Source organism: Megalobrama amblycephala, linkage group LG6 (assembly GCF_018812025.1).
Source record: "Megalobrama amblycephala isolate DHTTF-2021 linkage group LG6, ASM1881202v1, whole genome shotgun sequence".
Taxonomy (NCBI): Eukaryota; Metazoa; Chordata; class Actinopteri; order Cypriniformes; family Xenocyprididae; genus Megalobrama; species Megalobrama amblycephala.
In genome coordinates this window covers 4,190,284-4,217,207 of record NC_063049.1, presented here as the reverse complement: position 1 = coordinate 4,217,207, position 26,924 = coordinate 4,190,284, and the positions used below count along the sequence as shown (strand labels likewise).

General features: G+C 37.7%; 1 protein-coding gene across 5 annotated transcripts; it reads right to left on the bottom strand.

Moving 5' to 3' along the window:
- LOC125269720 (gastrula zinc finger protein XlCGF8.2DB-like) lies at positions 1-25,933 on the bottom strand. 5 transcript variants are annotated; one of them, XR_007185184.1, is made up of 7 exons: positions 25,704-25,933; positions 24,926-25,007; positions 22,714-22,847; positions 1,348-1,539; positions 620-680; positions 363-523; positions 1-267 (listed from the first exon to the last, which is right to left on the bottom strand). XR_007185184.1 is itself a non-coding variant. In XM_048192673.1 (4 exons), exons 3-4 carry the CDS (start codon positions 22,796-22,798, stop codon positions 11,086-11,088), a joined length of 1,101 nt encoding a protein of 366 aa, XP_048048630.1. In that variant the 5' UTR covers positions 22,799-22,847; positions 24,926-25,007; positions 25,704-25,925; the 3' UTR covers positions 10,698-11,085. The 5 variants fall into 5 exon arrangements, 3 of the variants coding, with proteins under 3 accessions (XP_048048630.1, XP_048048632.1, XP_048048631.1); XR_007185183.1 differs by having other exon boundaries at positions 473-523; XM_048192673.1 differs by lacking the exons at positions 1-267; positions 363-523; positions 620-680; positions 1,348-1,539 and adding an exon at positions 10,698-12,101 and having other exon boundaries at positions 25,704-25,925.
- Positions 25,934-26,924: the final 991 nt, after the last annotated feature.

Here is a 26,924-nt window from a genome sequence, read left to right as displayed (position 1 = left end):
CAATAATTAAAAAAAAATGTATAGGAATAATTAAAGGAAAATAAATAAATAATGAATTGTCTCTTAAGAGAGTTATTAAGGGTGTTTTGTTACTCATGCTAAATAAAATGTTGAAATATTCAAAAGTGATATGACACTTTTAACTCATATATGGGACCTCTGAATAATATTTTACCAAAATGTACAATACTTTTTGACATACCCGTCAATTTGAAATCGTTCCATTAGCACAAGGCACCACCATTTTCTAATCATGGGCATGTCAACCTGAAAGAAATACCCAGTTAAAGGTCATACTGTTTTCTACTTTTACCAAATAAACTTAAAGTAAATAAAATAAACATAAATTTCCTTTTATTAACTTAGCTCCTGGAAATCGAACTCGATGTCACAGACCATTGAGAGGGTGTACTGAAATACAGGAGACAAGCTGTTTACTAGACCTTACTTCTAAACAAATTAAAGACCCTACCATCAGCACAAAAACACCACAGTCATTCCCTCTCGTCTGACGAGGCAAAGCCTATGATTGAGAAAAGGAGAAAAAGTCAGTTTAGAAATTAATAATAGATAAAAAAGTACGGATGCAAAATAATAATTTTTGCAGTAGAATTATCACCGAAAAATCCTTTCCAGTCATTTCTGTCCAGATCCCCGGATCAATTTGGTTGGCAATTTGTCTGTAGAAAAAAACATGAATATGATTGATCAAACTGAAATGACAGCTCATCTGTAACCTGAGAACAGACACACCATGCAAAAAAGGCTAAATGACACATTCTAGCTCACATGTTAATACCATAGACTTATTAAATTTGATTATTAGGCAATTGTATGAGTTGTAAATGGCTGGCAACAACTTCATATCACAGTTAAATTAATATTGATCCATTTTAGTACTTACGTTTTATAAGAACTAATTAAAGTAGTCTACATAAATTATATAAAGTAAAATAATTACTCCGGAATTAATTAATTCAATTTATAGTTTTTGGAGAAAAGGTCTGATAATTAAAAAAAGGTAAAACGGTAAATCTGATTAAATAATTAATGATGGCATTCTTTGATATTAACACACTTAATGTATTTAATTGGTCTACTTTAATGTCAACTAATTTTAATCAAATTTTTACAATGGCTTGTCTACAAAAAGTCCAAGGTTAAAGGCTAACGTTAGCTATCAAAATATTTTCGGGGGGAAAAAGGCGAAAAAACATACATTAACGGCTCAGATTTTGTTACAAACTATCTTTACAAATATTAAATAGACTATTCATATGTTGGTGTATCGATGAGCTACAAAATAGTTTGATTAAAAAAGAAATCATTGAATAAAATTGACCATACTCATGTTTCGGTTCTTCACGTGTTTATCCACGTGTTTATCCGATCCAATTTGATAGGAGGCGCTGTCTCGAAAAACGAGGGGACTGAGAATGACTGTAGATGCAGCAGGCTCCGAGTCTGCAGCTTCATACTACTCGTGTGCCGAGTAAACCAGTGCAAAGCAGTGCAGTCTCCTGTCTTTCCATGTATTCTCTGAAACAGAACAGAATATAACGTGTTATTATAGTATATTGATGCAGACATAAGAATCTAATGCAGTTTTAAAGATCATTGTACTATTTTTCTTGAAAATGAAGTTGTTTATATGATTAATATTAATGCATCTATCAGCTGTCACACCCAACACCCGCCAACACCAATGCATCATCACGCTCCACCCACTCGTTCACAATCCCCTGAGTACTGATCACCTGCATGGCTTCATCAAGGACACTATAAAGACACTCACTCCGGGAGAGACTACATAACACCGCCAAAGCAGCATAATTTAGAGAAAATGCTTGACATTATAACAGCATCGACCCGTGCGATCTGCGAAAGACCCAGAAGCACCACCACCGTCACATACCTGACATCGTCAATTACCTGATTTATATGGTATCAGTGCCTACACAAGGCAAGAGTTTTAGACCCTTTAAATCGTTAGAAGCCTATAAACAATTCTGCCGCGGCTGAATTACAAACCCACAAACCTGTAAACTGCGAGAGCTCAGTCATACATGCACTACACTTTTAATACAGTTCTGATGCTTATTATTGTAAAAATAATAATATTTTCGTCTACCGAGTCATAGACTGGTTAGTGGTGTGTCAAGCAGTTTTTCTAAATAATGCTGCTTGCTAATAACTTAAACTTAAAAATGTGCTTTTAATTGCTTAAAGGGTCTGAACTCTTGCACTGTGCCGCACTGACACCAAAATACTATGGACAGAAAATCAGATGAGCCCAGAATATGAACACAACACATTTAATTACACGTGTTTTCCTCCCATAAAGAAAAAGACAGTGCCATTAAAATACCAAACTTAGTAAACACTATACTAATAAAGCACAGAAAAATTGGTTTGTGCCGAATTTGTTTTTTTAATATCACTATAAGGCTACATTAAGCGACGTTTCTCAACAGTTTTCTATGTGACGAAAACGCTCATGAATTTAAACTTTACTTTATTAGTATGATGTTTAGTGAGTTTGGTCTGTTAATATCACTGTCTTCGTACATTAAGCCACATTAAGCGTTTTAGAATGTCCCTTGGTGACGCTTGGCGGTGTTATTTAGTCTCCCCCAATAGAGCCCCTTTCCTTTCACTTCGTCATTATCCATTTCTTTCCAAGAAACTGCAAACAAATATCACGCTATTTCTCTCGGTCTGACCGTCTCACTGTCAAAGTAACCATGGCAACGGATAGCGTATTCTTCTAATATGGCGACACCTTCCCGAAATGCAACACGAGTCAAAGCGCTGTGACGCAACATTTGAACAAGGGGTGTCATTCCTACATAGAGTCCCTTTAAATGGCAGTTAATCTGCTAAAAGAAACTCTGACATGTTTGAACTGAAATTCTTCATTGCTTCATATGTGACCCTGTCTGTGAACACCAAGCTAAAGTCTAAACATCTAATGCTGATATGACAAGCATCAACGTTTAATGATTTCAATCTTTGATGTGGCCTTACTCAACTAATATTAAAGAAACCAGTGTGATATTTTCACAGAATGCTCTTAACATGTAGGATGGTTTTATGTAGAAAACGGTAAATCTAAAAAAATATACAGAGTCATATATTTGAACTATACTAGTACACTTTTCTTTACAATACCTACAATACCTATATAATAAGCTATATAAGGAATAAGTGTGTCTAAGTACATATATTATTAGGGTGTTTGCAATGCAGAAACTCTAAAGACCAATTTAAATTATGTTTTTAACAGGAAACAAATCAAAATCATCTTCAGGGTATAAGAGAGTGCTGAAGACTTGGTCAGCTGATCGGCAGTCTTTTCTACAAAAAATGCAGGAATCCCTGCATTGTACTCATTTATAGATATGCATTTATAGATTGATTTCACATTTTATTGAGGAAAACTCATGCTCTACTGAAGTTTAATTGGCCAGCTGTTTGAAGGGCTGTTCATCATTCCCTTGCAGAAGAGATACACTGTCACAAGTCCCTCTGAAATGGCTAGGGGTAAAAGGGGTGTAACAAAATAAATTTGCCGTCTCCAAGTCCCAGGACTAGTACACAAGAAAGCTCAGCACACCAGATTTAAGCAAATAAACCAAAGGTATTTTATTTAACAGAATGGTAGAAGATACTGAATTTAATGCTTCAGGAGGGAAAAAGGCCAAAACAATAAACAAAAAGTTCCTCCTAACTAGGGTTATAAGAAGTAAATGACCTATCAAAAGAAATTGAAATAAAGTACAGAGACACTTCCCTGACTCCCTTTCTAAATCAAACACAGGAGAAAAAGTAATTTTGAAAAGTAAATAGCATCCACCTGCCTACAAACAATTTCCACATAGGCAGTTACAACAATAGCTGAAACACTTTGCTATTCACACTCTTAACAACTTTACCTTGACACTACCGGTAAAACAATCAACAAACACTTTAGGTCAGGGGTAGGCAAGTTCGGTCCTAGAGAGCCGCTGTCCTGCAGAGTTTAGCTCCAACCTCCAAGCTCCAAAACTTCACCTGCCTAGCCATAGTAATCCTGAACAGCTTGATTAGCTTGTTCAGGTGTGTTTGATTAAGGTTGGAGCTAAATTCAGCAGGACAGCGGCTCTCTAGGACCGAACTTGCCTACACCTGCTTTAGGTACACAACAGCACTGGGACTGGAAGATGGCAGTTGCAAGGACGAAACACCTCAGCCTCTCTCACTGGACTGCCAGTCTGCAGGTTCCTTTATACTCCAGCTAATGATCTCAAACAGGAGTCAGGTGGCACAGGAGTCAAATTGCCCTCTTCATGGCAATCATTTCTTTAACATCTCTATGTCTATGATTTTTGACTGAAACACTTTGCTTCACTATAAATAGCTTGTTATCACTTATGACACAAGCTCAGATAGCAGCATCTAGCTGACTTTGAATGAGAGAGAGACTCTTGAGGCATTCAGGACTGGTACACTGCATTTTCATAAACTTGTAACATCAAACTTTAATGTCATTTAACTCTGGCCCAGCTTAAGACTGTGCCAGAATTGACATTCAGCATACCTCTGTTCTTTCTCTCAGTGAGAGGTACAGACAATATTCAAAATTATTTTCTAGTGTTTGAAAAGGAAAATAAATGCTTTAACATATGTTGAAGAAGCTATTCAAATAATTTAGCAGACAGGTAAATGTTGATTAACAACTTAAAAGATATGTATTGAAGCGGCAGTGGATTCCAGAATCAGTATAAGCAGCAAGTTTTTTTTTTTTTTTACATACGCAAGACCCATATGTAAATAATAAACCGATGCAGCATTTTTTGATAACTCCATGAAACATGCTCCGATTGTGGAAAATTGGACAACAACATTTACATCAGATGCTGTAAATGAGTCCAACATCGGCAAAAGCTGATCATGAGATATTGCTCATGCAATTACAACACATAAAACCCCACAGGCACACAGATGCTAACTGTGCTAACACTGAGTCCGAAATTGATTATAAATAGAAAATGGACCCAATATTTCCTCTTTCTTTTTGTCTTTTTAAGAAGAGAGAGGAAGGAACTAAATCATGCTCACTGCTCGAAGACTTCATTTTGTATTGTTTTGTGATTTTTTTTTTTTTTTTTTTTTCCCGCAACGGATTTATTAATATGCATCAGAGTCAGTGTGCAAGGTCTCTGTGCATGATTAATTTTTAAAAATGCGTATGAAAATTTTGGACTCAGTGTGCAAAGGCCTTGAAACTAAAATGTAGCTATTGGCATTTCAGCTTATAACTTCATGAAACCTGCATAGATTGTACAATAAAAGAGACCTGTGACTTTACTCAGGCTATGTCCACACAAAGCCAGAGCTTACCCTATCTGATCTCTTTTTTTCTGAGCGTAACTACATCGTCACTGCAGCTGCAGAGACGCACGAGTGTTCACACTGGAAGCATTTGTACAGCGTCACAGCAGCGGCTCGAAGCTGCTTATAAAGTGAGCATTTCTTTACAAAGACAACTATAAATTTGTTTTTATAAGTTGGTCATTTAAACTTGATAGTCTTGAAAGTTTGTTAACATGGGGAGGTGTACAACATTCGCATATGAACGCAAATAAATAAATAAAAGCCTCGTGTCATCCATTGCAGCACATGAATGAGGTAAGTTTTGTGTTTTTAGGCATCTGACGCGTGAACATGTTTACAAGACAGCAAACTCCGTGAAAAAAGCCAGCAAACTCGGGTTTGATTTGGGTATGCTGCAGCCTATATATCTCTGTGTAATAACTAAAATAAAGTTCATATATCACATTTTCTGGCTAGTTTACTTTAGTTTTTTATAATACACCATACTTTAACCCAAACTGAATAATTAAAAACAATTTTAAATGGGTAAATCTTATATAATTCTTTTCTGTCATACTCTAATTCTTGTTAAAACACATTAGACATGCTTATTCTGTGCATAAATTATATTTATTTTGTCCATCAAAAGTGTGCTTTCACATTAATGGAGCGTCAGTAGCACAGCAAAAATAGACTCGTCGCTCCTGCTTGGCGCTTACGCACTGCTCCTGCTGCCTGTGTGAATGCATCCGTTGGTTAACATGCACGCTGAAAAAAATATGCGCTGCTCATGCTTGCAGTGTGAAACAGGCGTAAGACTTGGAGCATGCACATAAACCTTCCACGCTTGTATATAAACTTTAGTAAAGCTTTGAAATAAAGCTTTAGGCTTGGTAGCTTATGCAGCACGAACACAAGCATCTAGAGTCTGCTATTATTGTTGTTGCCGTTTTGTGCTGTTAGCGGCACACTATGTTCTATTCGCACAGTTGGACGCTTGAACATTTTGAGTTTACTTGCTTCATTTGCACGTGAAATTCACTTCACAACAGACGCGAATTCACGTCACGAGAGGGCTCTCCCGCTCCTTTATGTGTCCCTCAGACTCTTCCACTTCTTCTGCACACTTCCTCTGAATAAACACAACTCATCAGTGGGAAAGTAGTTGTAAATTACAGCGAATAAGATCAATTTTCTGGCTTTAGCTAGCTTGTAGTCTCAATATATATATTTATATATATAAAGCTCAAATTGAGTAAAGACCATTTTTTTAACTTACCAGATTGTCTGACCTCCTCACTCGCTTTCTTTGAAGCAAGATCCTTTTTATTCCTGTTCCTATAAAAGTATGAAGATGTACAGCAATGATTACTTTGTCCTCCATTGTTGTTTAGGATTTCTTCCTCAGCTTGCTATGTCACGTCACTACTAGAGCAAGCTCCTGATTGGTTAATGCGCGCTAATTTTCGCCAAAGTTCAGATTTTTCATCTTGCGCGATTGGCCCGAAACGCTCAATTCGCGCCACATTATTCGTGCCACATTGTTTGCACCACCTCATTCACGCAAATCATGCCACAGGATGTCTATTCGCGTCTTTGCATTGACTTAACATGTAAATCACTTGCGCTTAACGCTTCATTTGCATCTGGTGTGAACGCACCATGAGGCTGTTTTTTTTTTTTTTTTTTTTTTTCATTTGTTCATAAACATATTAATGGAAAAAGTGTCATTACACTGTATTCAGGACGAACTAGGCTACAATAATATGTGAGGAACATGTATGTACATGTTTGTATTTCTGGAGGAATAACGTTTATGCGTGGTTATTGAAAAAAAAAAAAAGTCACTGAAATAAGGCCACAAAACTAATGTTATATATGTGTTCACAAGAATTCTTGTAGACTTGAGTCTTTGCTTAAATTATGTAAAAATTATCCTGCCTACTCATTCATATAAAACAATATATTGATTTAGATTTTGTAAGACACATTTTGTCAAGAAACACAGTATGCGTGGAGGTGTGAATCTTCATAATGACCCACATAATGAGCCCTTTCAGTCAGGTAGGCCATGTGGAAAAAACAACTGTGATCATGCTGATAACAGGATTAATGTCCACTCTTGACAAAAAAAAAAACATGATTTTTGTGGTCTCATGCATGCACGTATTATTGTGCATCATGTGAAGAACATTTTTTATAGGCCTACGTTAAATTACAGTACCAGTCAAAAGATTGGATGCATTACTAATGCTTTTAAAGAAGTATCAAGTCTCTAACCAAATAATGGTTTTCTTTTTTAATATACTTTAAAATATAATGTATTTCAAACAAAGCATCTGAACATTCCTACGTCTATGGCATTTCATATAGGCTACTATATTTGTTATATTATATAGCCTAAATGTTAATGTGCATTTGAAAAACTATGCACATCCTGATATTGCCGAGTTCGATGCGTTCCTGGGTCAACATATTTTGTTGATCCTGGAACAACATTCTAGTCTGAAAATTTAGTCTTAACCCTATTCCTACCCCTAAACCTAACCCTACCCATAAGTTATCCCAAAAATCAGAGGGAAATGATAGATGAATAACACTGATGTAGAAGCACCAATTCATGATTTTAAGCCTAAACTTGACATAATCTGTAAACTTGTCCCTCAAATCTGATTGGTTGATTTGAATGTTGTTCCAGGATCAACAAAAATGTTGACCCAGGAACATGTTGAACTCGGCAATATCAAGTTATGCGACAAACTATTAGGGCTGGGCGATTCATCTTCGATACTGAACGCGATTTTGCGTGGCTTGTCCGTGAACTACGGCTTTGTCTATTAAAAGGCGCTCCATTTGAAAGCAGGTGATGGCGATTTAGCGGTAATCAGGGAACCGGCTTTACTGACGAAATGCGCGTGAGAATCGCATGCGATATATCGCCCAGCCCTACAAACTATACATCATTAAAAAGATCTAAGACTCAAGCTTCACATTTTGACCTCTGTAAACCGTAATTTCTTAATATGCTTAAAAGCATGCACAGTTGGAGAAATTTTGATGAATTCTCATGTTTGTCAATTTTCTATACTGAGGAGTAAATATTTATTCAATATTTATTGTCATCACTGTGAGTGCTGGAAACTGTGTTTTCAATTCATACTTGCAGACGGAGGGCGCTCTGTACACCTTTAGTCCACAAATTAATCTAGAGAAGAACAGGCCATGTGACATTCCAGGAACTAACAAGAGGCTTTCAGAGATTGCTATAATCATGGCTATAACATGCAGATAAACACTTTTGAAGACAATAAATACACGATTGAGACGATGAATGCATGTATTGACTGAATTTGCGTCTGAATAGCGCTCCCTCCGTGGGTGTGGCCGCAGTAGCGGATAATGAGCTGAAACACAGGCATCTGACATGGCTCTTTTCATTCAGATTACATAAACAGAGAATTTTTGTTTTCAATTTGACTTACACGATTTAAAATCTAACATTTCAAAATTTCTTTAGACATAAGTGTAATTCTATTGTCATTAGTATTCACTAAGTTACAGTTCATTTTCTGAGAACTATCAGATTTGACTTCGTTCAGAGGGAGACGAGAGATCACGCATCATGTTAGCTTTCTTTATTTTGCAAAAAGCACATTTAGTTTTTACTCTCAGTGCACACAAATAAAAGAAGATATTTCACAGATTAAAATGGTGTATAACTCTTAATTGTTGTGCAAAATTGACAGAATTTTTAGTCTCTTTCACACTGGTAAGAAAAAAACAGAGGTGGTATCGCCGGCGATACCTCGGAGTCCAGAGTGTTAATTTGTTACAAAGTACTACAAATAATAGACAAAAATAACAGACAAATATTTTTCAACCACAAGGCCACAACTCAGTGAATTTGCTGCTGTTTGGCAAGCCCTCCAATACACATATTTAATAATAAAATAGAGTGGTTTCTGAGACCACCAGATTTAAACCCTTTCGTTTCATGGCTTAAACCCAAAAGACGACAATATTATGATCGGTTTTTGAGTTTAAGATTTACGTGGACAGGACCAGCTGATGAACCACTAACTTTGTTTAGTTTGTCAGGAGATTCTGGCTAATGAAAGCAAAAATGTGTCAACACCTTGACACCAAGCATGCTGAGGTAGCAGGAAAACCTCAAGAATATTTTCATAGAAAACTTCAAGGGGAGACCTGATATGACAGAAGACCATCTTAGTGGAGCTAGAGTCCACCAAAATGGAGCAGATGACCACCACAGCAGAGCAGATGGGCCTGAAGATCCCCACGGCAGAAGACCATCTCAGCAGATCAGGTGGAACTGGAAACCACCATGGTGAAGCAGAAGCCTAACATGGTGGAAAAGGTGAACGGGGAACTCCCAGGGTTCAGAGAAAGTCTCCATGGTCAATACAGGACAGACAGGGAGTTCATTGAAGACCTCTCTGGTCGTGACAGGGCAGGCAGGCAGTTCATGGGCAACCTCCATAGTCACCACAGGACTGGACGCCACTGCCCACTGCCTTAGTTTGCTTACTATAAAAGCTAGAAGTGTTTTGAGGCCTCTTGACCTATGTAACTGTAAGGGTCAGATGTGTCTGAGAAGTTAACTTGGCCACTGAGCATATTTTGTTGGTAATTTTCCACCAGGCAACAGGTGGCTGTGAAATTAACAAGACCATTGATAAGTGCGTCATATGAAGGCTTCTTGCCTCTGGGGTGTATTGACTGGTTTGATACAATGTTTCATTTGGCCCATGGGAAAAGGGTTGACCATCAAATTGGCAGAAGGCCCATGAGAAATTAAGTCAAAAGATGTACATGTAAGGAAAAAAAGGAAGCAAAATTAGCTCAAATTAAATAATTAATTTATAGGGAGTTCTAAAGAGTTACTGAATCGTCCAGTGTTCATCTGCTCGAGCCGTACTAGGCTCCTGTAGTGTATATGAATATCCACTATCGTGAAAACACTGATTAGAGCACAGTAACTTTTAAGATCTACAGTTTAAGACAATAAATTTTAGAAGCACATAATACAAGACACTTTCTTGGTCACTCTTACTAAGAAAATTGTCTCTTACAAAAGCAACACCTGCAATTATATTAGTGAAATGACTATGGTAGAAAGGTCGGGGAGTACATGGGAAAGAGGTGTGGGAGGAGAGCCCCTGTAAATGAGATCATGAAAAATAACTGTAGGGGTGGATCTCACACTGTAACAAATAGGAAAAATGTATAAAAATGTGACCCAGCTAAGACTGATTCAGATGTGGAGCTGGCATCTCACTTTGTTGGTGACAATAAAGTTAAATACTTCTGAGACCTGGAACTTCGACTCTGCGAGTTTTATTTCAAGACCAGAACTGAAGGACATAGAGACATCGAATTTGCCACAACAAGAACCGTGATGGGCCAGGCTCCACTCTCCACTGTTTGAAGTCTTTTTCATATGTGAAACTCACATCACACTGAAGACATGTGAAAGGCTTCTCTCCAGTGTGACTTCTTATGTGAATCAAGTCTTGCATTGCTTAAGCATGTCATTCCACAGTGAAGGCACATGTGAAGCTTCTCTCTGGTGTGAGTTATTTCATGTTTCCTAAGGCATTTACTGTCTGTGAAGCTCTTTCCACACTGATCAAGTGAACAGTTTTCTCAGTGTGAGCCCTCATGTGGACTTTAATCTGTCCTTTGTGTGAAAAACTCTTTCCACACTGATCACGTGAATGTCTTCTCTTTTGTGTGAATTATCATGTGAACCTGTAGATTTCCTTTTCGTGAGAAGCTCTTCCCACACAGATTGCAGGTGTAAGGCTTCTCTCCAGTGTGAACTCTCATGTGGGTGTTCAAGTGTGAGTTATGAGTGAAATTCTTTCCACACTGTTGGCAGGTGTAAGGCTTCTCTCCAGTGTGAACTCTCATGTGGACATTTAAGTTTTGTTTTCGACTGAAATTCTTTCCACATTGTTGGCAGGTGAATGGGTTTTCTCCAGTGTGAGCTCTCATGTGGACAATAAGGCTTACTTTTTGAGTGAAACTGTATCCACACTGTTGGCAGGTGAATGGGTTTTCTCCAGTGTGAACTCTCATGTGGACTTCAAGGCTTCGTTTTTGTCTGAAAGTATTTCCACACTGTTGGCAGGTGTAAGGCTTCTCCCCAGTGTGAATTCTCATGTGGACTTCAAGGTTTTGTTTTTGAGTGAAACTCTTTCCACACTGTTGGCAGGTGAAAGGGTTTTCTCCAGTGTGAACTCTCATGTGGACATTAAGGTTTCGTTTTCGACTGAAACTCTGTCCACAATGTTGGCAGGTGAATGGGTTTTCTCCTGTATGAATTCTCATGTGGACATTAAGGCTTGATTTATGAGTGAAACTGGTTCCACACTGTTGGCAGGTGTAAGGCTTCTCTCCAGTGTGAACTCTCATGTGGACTTTAAGCATTTGTTGTTGTCTGAAAGCATTTCCACACTGTTGGCAGCTGTAAGGTTTCTCTCCAGTGTGAATTCTCATGTGGACTTTAAGCATTTGTTGTTGTCTGAAAGTATTTCCACACTGTTGGCAGGTAAAGTCTCTAATAGTTTTTGTATTCAGACGTCTCTTTCGTGAGGAAACCTTTTTTCTCATAGAGCAATTAAAAGATTTTTCTCCAGTTCTGAAATCATGATCTTTCTTATAATGATTTTTCACTTCAAATTCCTTCAGTTCTTGACTCTCCTCTTTCAGCTGCATTAGGTCTAAAGCAAAACAGAAACAAATACAAGTTAACCCTAGTTTACTGGCACAAAGCAACACATCTAAACCAACCAAGTACCTATTTACACCTTGTATTAAGATGCATTTTTAGTCAATCAGATCAAAAGTAAGACCCCTTTTGTGGTCTTTCTAATATTATGAAAAGGAAAACGATGTAATTTAAAGATAGATTTTGAAGGAAATGGTTAAGATATGGACTGTATTTTTTAGATAACATTTGGTTCTTATTTTTTAAGTTGTTTTGTTAGTGATGTGCTGAGACAAAAAAAAAGTAGATCTATCTGTTTCTATTAAAAATATTTTAGGCAAAAACCTTGTAGGCAAAATTACATAAATTCGATTTAAAACAATTAAAATGTTCCGGTTCGTAATGAAATGTTGGTTCACTGACTATAACAGGAACAAGCATTATGTCAGCTACTGATGCTTATGGGGAAAAATCAGTTTTTATCTTAATACTGAAGCCTCATTGGTTAATGTCTGTCCACCTGCACAGACAAATGCCATTTCAGCCTGACAAAACAGACATGGCCGACTGCCTATTCAAGCCACGCTGATTTCCATTGCATTTCCATTGCATTTCCATTCCAGCACTGACACGTGTGCAAGCATAGTTGCACAGCAAGTTAACCAATACTCGTTCCTGTTATCCCTGCAGGGCACTGCAAGCCCAAGCCAGCTCTATTGCGTCCACTATTCAAATGAGAGAATCCCTGCTTTGTAACTAGCAGACCCTTTGAATGGACTCCAGAGCACACAAATAGCTGCTCTGACTGCCAGAACTGGCTAGATGCCCTAAGGGGCCTTATGACTTGTGCTCTGAAGGTTGTGGAAAGCATCTTAGGCACAAAAAAACCCTTCATTGTCTAAAGAGGACTTTACTGTCATTAGGCCCAAACTCTAGGAAAGATGCATCAATTGAAAGACCCAACTTGCTTGTCCAATGCCAAAGCTGACAAAAGGGCAGTATTTAGCTAAAGAGGCCATAGGTCGATCGTCGTGTAGGGGCTCTATTCAGACTGGAAATTGTTTTTTAATTAATGTTAAACTGGTTGGAAACTGATGTTGATGTGGTGAGTGCTAAAGGTGCCCTAGAATTGAAAATTGAATTTACCTTGGCATAGTTAAATAATTATAGTTCTGTACAAGGAAATGACATACAGTGAGTCTCAAACACCATTGTTTCTTTCTTCTTATGTGAATTTGATTTGTGCAAAAGACCACTGAAGAACAGGTGAATCTCAACATAACACTGACTGTGACGCAACAGTCGGGATCATTAATATGTACTCCCAACTTTTGCATATGCCAGCCCATGTTCAAGGCATTAGACAAGCCAGTATTAGGCCCAATCCCAATTCTATTTTATACCCCTTCCCCTTCCCCCTCCCCCTACGCCTACCCCTTCCCCCTTGAAACAGAGTGTCAAGGGGTAGGGCTGAAAATATTCCCCTAAGAAATGGAACACCACTACTAGACCGTTTCACGTCATCATAAGTCGTCGCTAGCTCCTACGTCATAGATGCGCCGATGTTTATCACACACTTCTAAAGGGGCTCGCACACCGGACGCGAAGCTCAGCGCCGCGCAGCGCCATGACACGTCTTTAAAATTCGAATGCATTGTTTTCTATGAGTGTACGCACACCGGCGGCGACATTCGCCGCCTGTCCGCGGCGCCCAGAAAACAATAGAAAACAATGCATTCGAATTTTAAGACATGTCGCGGCGCTGAGCTTCGCGTCCGGTGTGCGACTGCGAGCCCCTTAAGATGCCATCGATAGCTGTAGTGATCTCTGCACAAGCAACATAAACGTTTAACAGATGACTCACTCCCAAAGTTGTTTTGCTGTGTATTTCGATTTCAAGAAACGCTGCTCGTTTTCTGCACGAAAACGTATGAGCCTGCATGTTTCCTCAGGAGTCCCTGGTTGATACAGAACATACAATACTGATGAATAAGCACGCAAACTGCACTTTTTGTTTATATCACGTAACGTACGCGTATTTATGGATGCAACCACAACAAAACAATACATTAATCAGGCATGCGGCAAAAAAAAAAAAAAACCAAGTTAGCTGCCACCGGATTTGAATTTATGTTGTCAAATCAACGCGGGTTTCAATAAAATATAAAAAATATGTTGTGGAACTATCATAAAGTAAAAAACATTAGCAAACTTTTTTCATAGCGATTTTAACTAATCTTTTTTAGAACATAACCGTATACATGAACACAAGATAAAAGGCAACATAAAACAAGTGATTATTTATTACTAAAATACTGTTTACCGTAAAAAAAAAAAAAACTTACATTTATGGGTCTCTCTGCTCGCTCGGTCGGCCATGTTGGAAATTTATCATACCCCTTCGTCTAAAGTGTGGTCCCGAAAAATCTTCGGTTGAAGGGCTACCTGGCCCTTCCCCCTACCCCTTCCCCTCCAACCAAATGAGAATTGGGACACCTCTACCCCTTCACGTGAATGCGCGAAACAAAGGGGAAGGGGAAAGGGGAAGGGGTAGAATTGGGATTGGGCCTTAACGTCTGGAGCAGCACAGCTGAATCAATAGACTTTATGCAGGTATTGTGAAGCAAGCAAGGACAATAGCGAAAATTGGCAGATGGAGCAATAATAAATGACATGATCCATGATATCATGATTTTTTTTAGTGATATTTGTAAATTGTCTTTCTAAATGTTTCGTTAGCATGTTGCTAATGTACTGTTAAATATGGTTAAAGTTACCATCGTTTCTTACTGTATTCACGGAGACAAGAGCCGTCGCTATTTTCATTATTAAACACTTGCAGTCTGTATAATCCATAAACACAACTTCATTCTTTATAAATCTCTCCAACAGTGTGTAATGTTAGCTTCAGCCCTATTAGCCACACATACTATGCTACTATGAAACTCATTCAGAATCAAATGTAAACATCCAAATAAACACCATACTTACATGATCTGATATGCTGCATGACAAACACTTTGTAAAGAGCCATTTTGAGGGTTATATTAGCTGTGTGAACTATACCACGTTTGGTGTCTATGAGTTTGTATTTTGAAGATTTGAATGTTTTTGTATAGGGTATGTCGATACCTGTGCAACATATCAGTATTACAAGAATCTTTAATAGTTTCTCCAAAACAACTTAACCAGTTAATGTGCAGATCCCCTGCTAGAAACACGAAGGATTGTAAACTTTCCTGTCAGGAGCTCATGTATCAATGGTCAACTGACCCAGAGGGGGAATATCCAATACCAGAGGCTAAAAGCCAGCGCAAAGTTCTCCTCCTCCCGCTCTTGCTTCTTTGGATGGACTGATGCCCTGTAGGGTGACCTCTTTAGGCCAAGGCCTAAGGGCCTGCCAGGCCTGTAATCCTAAACCACCAACCCCAGCCATGTGCTCCTCCAGAAGAGTGAAAGAACTCTTTCTTACTACAAGATTCAAACTAACCATGCAAGTTTGTTATTGCAACTTCAGTATGGGGTGTCCCGACTATGGATTTACATAGTCGAATCTGATTCGAATCAGACTGCCTATATTCGACAGATAGTCGATTCATATATGTTGGGGGGGGGGAGGTTCACGTGCTGAACTGTGCACGAGATGGAGCGGGACACGGAAAATGAAGCCTATACCCGCAGCTTAAGACAACTTTTATTTTCTTTCACACACAAAACAGAGAAACAACTTTCTAATAAAGCGATCAAACTGCCTGTCAAGTGATAGACGAAACTGACAATGATTTTATCTTTTTTAAACAAATGAAAGGCAATGTGGATAAACATTCACATTGTACAGAACACCACTCAAAGATATAGAAGACAATGAATAATAACATTTTGGTTTAATAAACCTTAAATATATATATACTGCAGAAAGGCCACACTGCAGATAGATATGCATTTCACATGTCGACAAATCAAATTAAATCGGCTAAATTGCCTGCGCGAGCAAACTTTAACAGGGGAACATATATTCAAAACACAAACCACAAATAGTTAAATTAAATAACCCAGAGTGATCAATAAATATATTAAAATTAAAGAAATTATTAAAATAACAAAAGTATAGCCAGAATTGTCAACTAAGTCTTTTGCAGAGACAATAATTGCTAAACTGGAGTGGCAGTATTTTAGCTAAACATTCACAGCATCCAAAAATCAAATTAGAACCGGCTGGAATGTTTTGAAATCACTTTTCCCCACCTGATAAAAAAAAATCCAGTCTTTCACGCGATCTGCCTGTGTCCGTTTGGGTCTTTTCAAATAGGGCTCTAGTCAGCTAACATTAGTCATCTTGTTAACATTGGCCGGCAGAAGTGCGCCACTCGCAGTGTTTGTCGTTGTTGAGCGGTAGGACATGAGCTGTTGGCACATCTTGCATCATACGTTTTTTGGATCATCTTTAACCATTTCAAAGTGCATCCAATTCTACACTTCAGATTTTCTTATCCCAGACATTGTTAAAGATTTAATCCCTGCTGCCAAGATGCTCCTCTGCCGGTCACGGATCATGGAAGTGAAACTTAAATCTGTCACAGGGGTGGTTGGATTTACTCACGCACATTAAAAATATTTATTAAAAGCTTCTTTCTTTTCACATTTTTCTTAACAACATTATCATAATAGGCTGTATATTAACCTATTGGGAGAGAACCGGTACATCTATGTAAAATCAGATATTGAGCGCCCCCATATCTGGTTTCATAACACCTCTGGGAAGATTTGACTGTGAGATTGGTAGTCGAATCAGGTTCCTCCTATCGAAGCTTCGAATCGTCGACTATTCAGGGTCACCCCTACTTCAATACCATCGGACCGAATTCATAGGACTTCCTACAGCAACAATATATCCAGACGCTCTTCAAAAAGGATTGTATGACATATTAAATTGCTGCTAGTAAGTTAAAATTACAATAAGAATGTTGTTTCCCATAACCTGGAAAGGAACATTTCTTAGAATTAATAAACAATTAACACTTAGTGTTCACTGGACAAACAGGTTAATTGATTGTAATATTAATGTTATTACATTAAGTTCATTTTATTAACTGATCCAAATATTCAATTATAACTAGTTATGATTAATTATCATATTTATTTTGAGCTAAAATTGCTACACAGGGATATAGACCCTCTTAAGCGATCATCTCCAAAATTCCAGAGCATCTGCGTTCCAAAGTGTCACTCTCCACACAATCTGCTTCTCTTTAAACCCTTTTGTTAGAGTTGTTCAAGGTGAACGCCACCTTGAAGTGCCTGAATAAACCCGAGCTGCTAAGTCTTTAGCTATTTTCAAGAGACTGCTGAAGACTTTTTTCGGCAACATTTGACCCATTAATACTTACACTTACTATTCTACATCTTAAAAAATAAATAAAAAATAAAAAAACCTTGCTATGTGTTCTGTGCTGGACTGACCAGGACTGGTCACAGCACTTCCATATCATTTCAATGCATATTTCCATCCACGTGATACCATGTTTAACGGTAAAGACATTAAGAAAATATGAGATATGGACTATGTGCTGCCACATTACATTGCTAAAATCATCCAGTACCCATGCCCTGTTTTATAACATATCAATGAAATTGTATAAAATACATTTTAAAGAAAATTTTCAGAGAAGGGTTCATCATTTCCACTGGCCAAATAGTATGTTAACATAATTACACTAATCAAATTTATACTTTTTGGCAATATGGTAAACATATTTTAGGACATTTATAGATTTTTAATGGAAACAGATAGACCTTACTTTTTGCAGTGTAAATAATTGTCTGACTCGCGTCACTGGCAAAACATTTAAAAAATGAAACGTGGATATCTTACCGTTTCCTCCAAATTCTATCCTTCAAATACAATGGTATTTTTCATAACATTGGGAAAACCATGAAAGGGGTTACCATTACCAGAGGTTGTACAGTAGTCTGTGGCATTGGACCTATTCAAATAATTGTCTGACTCAGAACATCACTGATGACACATTTTAAAAATAAAACCTATATCTTCTCTAAAAATAAAAAGTCCTTATCTTAACATTTACTTCAAATTCTTTCTATCCAATTGACTGTTCGATCATGAGCGAGTCCTTCAGTGTCCATCATTATACTGTCTATGTTGTCAAGCGATCTGCTTAGGCTGAGTAAATCTTCGCTGTGTGAACCTCGTTTATGCAATGTTTAACGGGAGTCGTGAGCTTGGGGGCGGGGAGCATGAGCGTTTAACCCTTAAATGCATACCTTGCGTCTTTATCGACCCGGGACGTCATTCACTACCCTCCTCCTTATTCATTTAAGATAGACATCAAGATAGACATCAACTTTCTTAGTATTCCTCAATCAATTAATTATAAAAATATAACAAGAAGAAAAATATTAGTGAATTCTTCAGCTGTGAATAGGCAAAAACCAGGCTTGCATTTAGGCCAAGTCGAGGACTACCCCCAGGATGCGGGAGATGATGTTGGCTGCGGGATAGTGAGCTTTTGCTTAGGTTAAATCCTGAACCCTAGACCTTCCAAGTCACTGAGGAGCAACGATCTGTGCGTGTGTGTTTCCTCCTTCGGTTGGGCTAAAAGCCACCAATTGTCAAGGTAGTTCAGGATGCGTACTCCCATCTGTCTCAGTGTGGAGATGGACACATCCATGCATTTTGTAAAAGTTCACAGAGATCGGAACAGTCGAATGGAAGGACTGTATATTGGTAAAGCACCCCTTCAAAGGCAAATCTCAAAAACAGACTGTGATGAAGGGGCTATATTGATATGAGAGAACTCTGTATTGATTATCCTCATCTTTTTGATTCATATATTAAACACTTTTCATGCAGTGTGTGATAAAACTGCTTGTGAATGTAAGGGTGCGTTCACACTTGTAGTTCGGTTCGTTTGGTTCATTTGGTCCGGACCAAAGAAGAAAAAAAAAAAAAACATTTAGTCCTCGTCCGACTACCGTTCCAACTAACATCACAAGTTCCGTCGTTACTTACATATTTCAACGATTTGGTGTTACCCGAAACCAAACTTGTGTGGTTGGAACGACAGCTCTCGAGCCGTGGTTAGAAGCACAGTTCCCTGTTTGTATGATATGTGAATGTAATTAATCGTTATCTTGAGCAAAATAAGCAAGCACACATTAAAGGGGTGGTTCAGTGGTTTTTTTCTAGTGTTTTTGGGGCACAGTTTAACACTTCGTTTTTTTTGAAAACTCTGTATTTTTCATATATTTTACCTTTATTCTACACCTCTGTTTCCAATATCATATGAACGACTCGTTTGACTTCCTGCTTCTATGAAGCCACTCCCCACAAATTATGCTGTGTGCTCAGATTGGTTAGCAGGTTGGTAGCTGGCCCAGTGTATCGTGATTCGCTGAAGCGTCCGGAAACGCTACACCCCTTACCATCTGTTGCTTCAGTCAAAATGTAAATAATAGCGTCTATATTGCTGTATCAAATTGAACTGAATCAGACCCAGACGAAGAGGGTCAAGCAGCTGCTGTTTGTTAGCTTTCAATATACATATTAAAGCTTTACTGTAGCTGAATACATGACTGAGTAGTAGCATTTTTTGTAAAGGTAGCGTTTAAAGGTGCTAAAGAGGATGTTTTGTTTTATAAATTTTTGCAATATTACTTGAAACTGTCTTTACTAACTGATAAAAGACTATTTATTAGGTGCACTGAAAGTAATAATATTAATATACATCATCTGTGCACGAGGTAGGGCCTTAAAAACATCAGCCAATCGTTTACGCGATCATCACGTAAACGATTGGCCCTCTGGCTTGTCAATCACTGCCGTGACGTTCCTTGTGAGAGACGTGCGGCTGCGTGCTCCAGTAACTTTCCACACTCCACAGGCAACGCATGCAATGTTTTTGTCAGGAGACAGGAGTAACAACTGCAGATTATGAGTTACCTGCGGTGAGTCCGACATAATGAATCCACTAACACAACACTTGTGTTCCAGTACTCGTGCACAAGTTTTGGGAGGCGTTCCTTCGAAGGAGGGGGGGTTGTTCTTACGCATGCGCTCATTTCAAAAACTCAGTAACAGTCTTTGATTTCTCATTTGACGAAAAGATCCTCTTTAGCACCTTTAATTTATAGCATGAACAACTGTTTGTCTATGAACATAGAAGTTTGTTGGTGTTTGTAGAATTTAGCTAACTGGCTAGCAAAGCAAAAACGAGTTGCTCTTTGTATATGTCCTTGATGAAACCAAAAATAGCAACAGAACTATAAATTTAAAAGACATGTACAAACAATAAAACGTACTTACAGTTTGAAGCCAACAAACAGCAGCTTCTGCTTTTAAAGTGGGAACTGCTTCATTTTCAGTAAAAGCCTTTGTCCAAATCCAGCATTGAACTCGTGTAGATTCTGAAAGCTTCTTCAGCGCCGCATCCAGTGTAGAAAATATCACAGATTATATTCGGTTCTATTATCTTTTAGACGCTTCGCGCCGCTCGCGTCCGGTGTACACAACTCTTCCGCTTCCACATGCTGTACGACATGGCCTCGCCCACTTTGTTGCGTGTTCCTGGGGGCGTGTTTTGCAGGGTTTATGATGTCACCAACCCGTTGTAGTCCAAACCAGCCGTTTTTGTAGGCAATAAACTGCCATAACTTTACAAGACAATATCTCCGTTTGCATTGAACTTTCAGCGCTGTAACTTTGCAGATACTGTTTATGCTCAAGCAGCAACATTACACAATAACTAAAGTTAAAAAAGTGAAATCGCATTGAACCACCCCTTTAAGTACAATGTATATCGTTTATTTTGAATATATCAGAGTTTCCGCTAGAAAAAAATGGTGCCGGTCAAAGTGACCGGCAGAGGTTTCGTTTTCCGGACATTTTGATGATATGCCGGTCAAATATCGCCTCTTAATTAGTCAAGTTGAGGAAAACTGAAAGCAGTTTATGTAACTTAAAAAATGACATAATCAGGCCGTATATGCAACATGTTTATTAGCCTAACTTTCAAATAGACGGAAAAAAAACATCAATCAACCAATTGTTTTTTACTATGGTTTCACATTTCATAGTTTAACAAACCAACCCCCCTTCCCCACATAAAATATCCGAATATAGCATTGTTTTTACTCAAGCAAACTTAATTATAAACTCAGTATGTCTCATTTAGCTGGTAACATTTAAATTGGCCACCGTGTGAAATGACTCCTTGTCAAATGAACTTGAACAAACAAATGACTAAGCCTATAACATTGTCTCGCGTCATTTTTGGCTACTTTTTACGCTTTTTTGCAGTGCTGAATTGTGCAGCTGCCGACTTAATATCAAAACTTCCCAGTGTCTCTCCACAACTTGCAATGCGCATAAGCCGCGTAACGCAAGGCGACTTCGCTGCTTCGTCTTGATCCGATTCTGCAGCGAGAACCCCCTCTCTGCAGGAACACTCGAGACAGGGATTACACAGGCTATCTTGGCGAGCTTGGTCCACTCTGGATACATTTCGTTGAAATCACATATGAGGACTTCGCAGGCTGTGGAGAAATGCAATCCTCCATAGCCACGGAGCGCTGTCATGACAATAGTTCGTGGTTTAGGTCTATATTATAGCCGTTAGGCGTGCGCTTTATTTGAAATGCAACATGCGATGTTGTTTAAAAACTTTCAAACGGTCGATTCAGATTGTGTTAGGGGGGCGGGGCGGGATTATTAGGCAGTTTTAATCTGACAATTTGACCGGAGAGATTGAATTTTGTCGGACATTTAATTTTTTTCCCGGCCAATGTCCGGTAATTACCGGACAACGGAAACCCTGGAATATATACAAATGTCATTTATATATTTTAGTTTGTCAAGAGATTTAAAGCACTGTTTTTGGAGAGTGTGCATGTGCGTACGTGCTCTAGTACGTCAGAACAAGCATTTGATTTAATCTGGAAATAAAGCAAAATAACTGAGGAAAATGAGATTTAGTCCTCTAATGTCATGTCCGTAATTTATAGCATTAATCAAACAGATTAATTTAAAGAACTTATTACTCCACCACCTGCGTGACGTCATTCACCAACATGGTTGAACGACAAGTTTGCGACAATACGGTTTCGGGAAACAGTCGTGACTAGCTAGATGATTTGTTCAACGATGCATCGCACTATGGTAGTGAAGCAGAAGTTACATCGTTGTTCGGGAAATGCACAAACCCAGATTGGCAATTTTATCACAGAACCAAAAGATACCGAACCTTAAGGCATAGGGATACATTCACAACCCGACTATGACAAGAAAAACCGACATGCGTTGAGGATTCTGTCCTTTTTAGGGTCTCGTCTTCCTGTTTTTGGTTTGTTTACATGTCTTTGGTCTGTGTTGCGTTCATATATAATTCGAACTGCACCAGGGTTCGTTTTAATCAAACCAAACAAGTGTGAACGCACCCTAAAAGGTCTGCAAAGTTTCAGTGTTCAAATGCACATAAACTGTCCACATAAGGCGACCCGCTCCATGTTAAATAAAACTGCTTTAATTAGGACACTCGTATGACATTCTTCAAATATATATTTTATATCAGTAGAGGTCGACATTTTAATGAGGATCAAATAAAACTAACCTGTTTGTTGCTCAGTATCTTCATGTTTCACGCTGAACACTTCTTCAATCTTTATTTCTTCACTCTCCTCTTTAATAAATGCCATCTTTATAATAGTGTGTCACGAGATCTCAGCTGCTTCTCCAGGAGTTTTCCTGTGTGTTCGAACAATTTGTTATGTTTAGGATGAGAATAATTAACACAGAGAATCCAAAATAACTTGTGTAATATTCAAAAAATATATTTAGTTACCACTTGTAGTACACTATGGGTTCAAATGCATTATAAGTAGTATCTAAACACATTTTTAAATACAGAGATAGTACATTAAAAGCACATTTTAGTTCATATTTCATGCAGTCTCAAAACAGCACAGTTGAGTACACTTAGATGTTCTTAAGATGATCTTAAGAAGTACTAAAGAAGAGCTTTTACTATAAGAAGTACAAAATTAGTGCACGAAAATAGAGCACTTTAAGTATATTGTACTTTTTTTCACCTGGGCTTCCAAGTTCAGTAGTCAGAGCACTGGTATAAATAACTCTCAAAATGGCTCTTTACAAAGTGTTCGTCATGCAGCATATCAGATCATGTAAGTATGGCATGTATTATATGGATGTTTACATTTGATTCTGAATGAGTTTGATAGTATGTGTGGCTAACGGGGCTAAAGCTAACATTACACACTGTTGGAGAGATTTATAAAGAATGAAGTTGTGTTTATGAATTATACAGACTGCAAGTGTTTAAAAATGAAAATAACGACATGACTCTGATCTCCGTGAATACAGTAAGAAACAATGGGAACTTTAACCACATTTAACAGTACATTAGCAACATGGAGGAAACAATGGAGTTTGAGACTCACTGTAAGTCATTTCCATGTACTGAACTTTAATTATGTAAATATGTCGAGGTAAATTCAATTTTCAATTCTAGGGCACCTTTAATTATTCAAATTATTCAAACAGACATGACAAAGCTACAAGGCGACAAATTAATCATAAATCACAGCCAATCATAGAGTGTGTTCGCAGCTAAACATGAAAATCAAACCATAAAACATTATTCAAAATACGTACATACTCAGTGACTGACAATCTTTGTCATGAAATACACTTGTTTGAGCTTTGCATAATATTAAAAAGGTTTGAGCTTGAATATCATTTTGCATGACTTTAAAAGCCACTATGAAAGCAACAATGGATAATTTAAATTAAAGGAAAAAATAATGTTCAAACTGTTAGTGATAAATACTTAATTGTGCATTTGTGTCCTTGTTCCCTCTCTATGACATTAACTATTAGTTGCAAAATGCCAGAAATATAGAAACCATTTCAAAAATAGAATCCTGTCGTCATTTTGTAGCCAAAGCTCTTGAAATAGACGTTTTCCTGGCATGTTTGCCTTAGTTAAAAGTTACAGGCATTTGACTTAAGTTGACAAGCGGGAAGGGAATAAAATGCCGCTGAAAATATGCTTAACAATACCATAACAATACGTAAAACATGTGAAACAATGCGGAAAAAGTAATACGGTATAGAAAAATTACATTTTGATAAATGGAAACTAAAATTTAAAGTGACAAACAAATATTACCGATATTCAATGACTTGGACAAAAAAAAAAAAAAAACTAATTCCCTGCCTTTCAATGTCTGGAAAAGACCTTTTAAAATTCCATGATATTCCAGAAATTCCACGACCTGTTGGAAATTTAAAACCAGAATTCAGGAGCTCATAAACTAAACAAATGAGGTTAAATATTTCAAGAGGGTTACCAAAGGATATGTTTAGAATTAGGAGAAAATATCAATTAAATTTAAACACTTAAATCAACAAATCATTACTGAAAATGAATACAAATATATAATTGAATAAGTGCTATGAAAACAGTCTTGCTCCTGAAACTGCAGCCTCTGGTGTTGCTTTTCAAGAGATTCGAAAAACTGAGTGAATCATTTGACAAGTATTTGATTCAATTGACTCGTAGTTTCGAAAAGCTCCGTTTCTTCATCACAATTTACCGAATTCGTGTTAATGATGAACTGATGCACGATAAAGAGCTCGAAATGAGACGCAGCTTTTCTGTTACTGTGTGAACGCGCTTTACTCACATAGTTTTTACTCACTTTACTTGCTTTTAATAATCAATTCGCATTGCTTGTGAAACCAATAAAACTGTCTGAACGGATGACATCTATTAGAAAAATTTGATGCTTAAATCCACAAACCTTTCTTCAGCCGATTCACAACAGATACAGCATAGCGCGGCGCAGCCTTATGACGTCACAAAACCACACCAGAATAAAAGTCCTGGTCACAAAAGTGCAAAGAAATTTAGGCTACATAAAAGACACATATGTAAAGACGTGAAATATAAGTGAAAAACATGTTTAACCCTCTACCGCACACATTATGATAGACCTATAGAAAAAAAAATATTTGTCTCTTTTTCTTTTCTTAGAATGGCTTAATTTGAAGTGCTGTAAAAAAAAAAAAAATGAAAAAAAAAAAATTATTTTAAGGTACTTTATGATATAATAGTGGAAATAACTAGAATAAGTGTGTGTATATAGTTAATATTTTTCCTCAGAAATGTTGTTTGTATTGAATCAATTGGTGCTATTATAAGCTTTAGCAGTAATTATAAACACCTTATACTTATTTTCCAACATCTTGTGCTTTGATTTATTCCATTCTCTTTTGCTGAATAATACTTTATATTTGATATTCATGAACATTACTTAAATTGCAAATGTAGACAGTTAAAAACAAATCTAGTACTGTTCATCATGTATTATAAAACATTAACATAAAACCAAAAATATTGCAGTTCATGAAAATTCAACATTACGCAATCTTATGAGAGGAAGGTTATGAACATGAACCCCCCATAATCCTTGAAACTTTACCTTTTTTCTGTACGAAACTTCACAAAGCAGTTTTTTTCAGAGGTGAGGCACAGGTACACATCACATTTGGTGCACTTCACCCTAACAATACACTTACATCCATTTGCACCTGCCTTTTTGAGACACCATGGTAGGCCAGTGGTTGGTCTGGTCCAGTAGTACTGGCTGTGGTGGCAGTGGGCAGGCAGATCTCTGATGTGATTTAATCCATAATACAAATGCCATGGCAGTCCTTAACATACAAATAATCAACATTATATCACTAGCATTAATGTTGTTATTGTTACAGCTTAACAGACTGCAGCTGGCCTTTTCTAGCTAGCTAACCTATTATAATAATGTCATTCCATTATTGCACAGTGTTGCCATATGCCAACACAGACATTTTACCGATTTACCAAAAACTAATTTCATAAAAACTTTTTTTGAGTGCTGAATATGTCCTCATAGCTTACCTGAGATGATGTAGCCATTTTTTTTGTGAATGTGACATGGGCGGGTCCTTGTTTGTTACTGACATTTTAATTTGTTTTCAGCAACTACTGACAAGAGACGGCAGTCTGTCAGATATCGCGCCACAGAAAAATAAAATTGCATGTTATGTGCCTTAAAGGTGCAATATGTAATATTTTCGCAGCAAAATATCCAAAAACCACTAGGCCAGTGTTATATATTTTGTTTACTTGAGTACTTACAATATCCCAAATGTTTCTAACTATTTGTAAATCGTGAGAAAATTGCAATTTTAACCAAGGCTCCGGGACGTGTGAGGAGTCGCCTGTCAATGGCGTTAAAACCCGCGTTACCCTCGGTTTCCGGTTTTATTTTGTAGAAACCATGGAAACACCAAAGACACTTTAATATATTACACGTTTTAATAGACATAATTATTTGTATTAACAGTAATACATAATTTTCTCCATCATAAAATACGTTTTAAAATTAATTGCATGCCATTTATCAACACAATAATCCAGCATTTAATATATTGTAAAATCGATCTATCTTACTGCAGTGTGTAACAGTGTCTCACAGCAGCCGCCGAGCGAAGGCACAGAGTAACGTTATAACATAATTTTCAACACTCTCAAATGTATCTAATATGATAAACAGAGCTGCGTTACCTCATACTCATGACCGGAAAAGCGGAAGCGGCGCCGGCGACTGTGTCATAATAAAAGTCCCGCTGCTCGTGAGGCGTGTGTCTGTTGTGAATCATCCATGAACATGATTTGTTTCAGAGTCCAATCCCTATTCTTTTCCACCGGCTGTTGAGGTGGAGACCACATGTCCCAAGATTCCTCTCTAAAACTTGGCG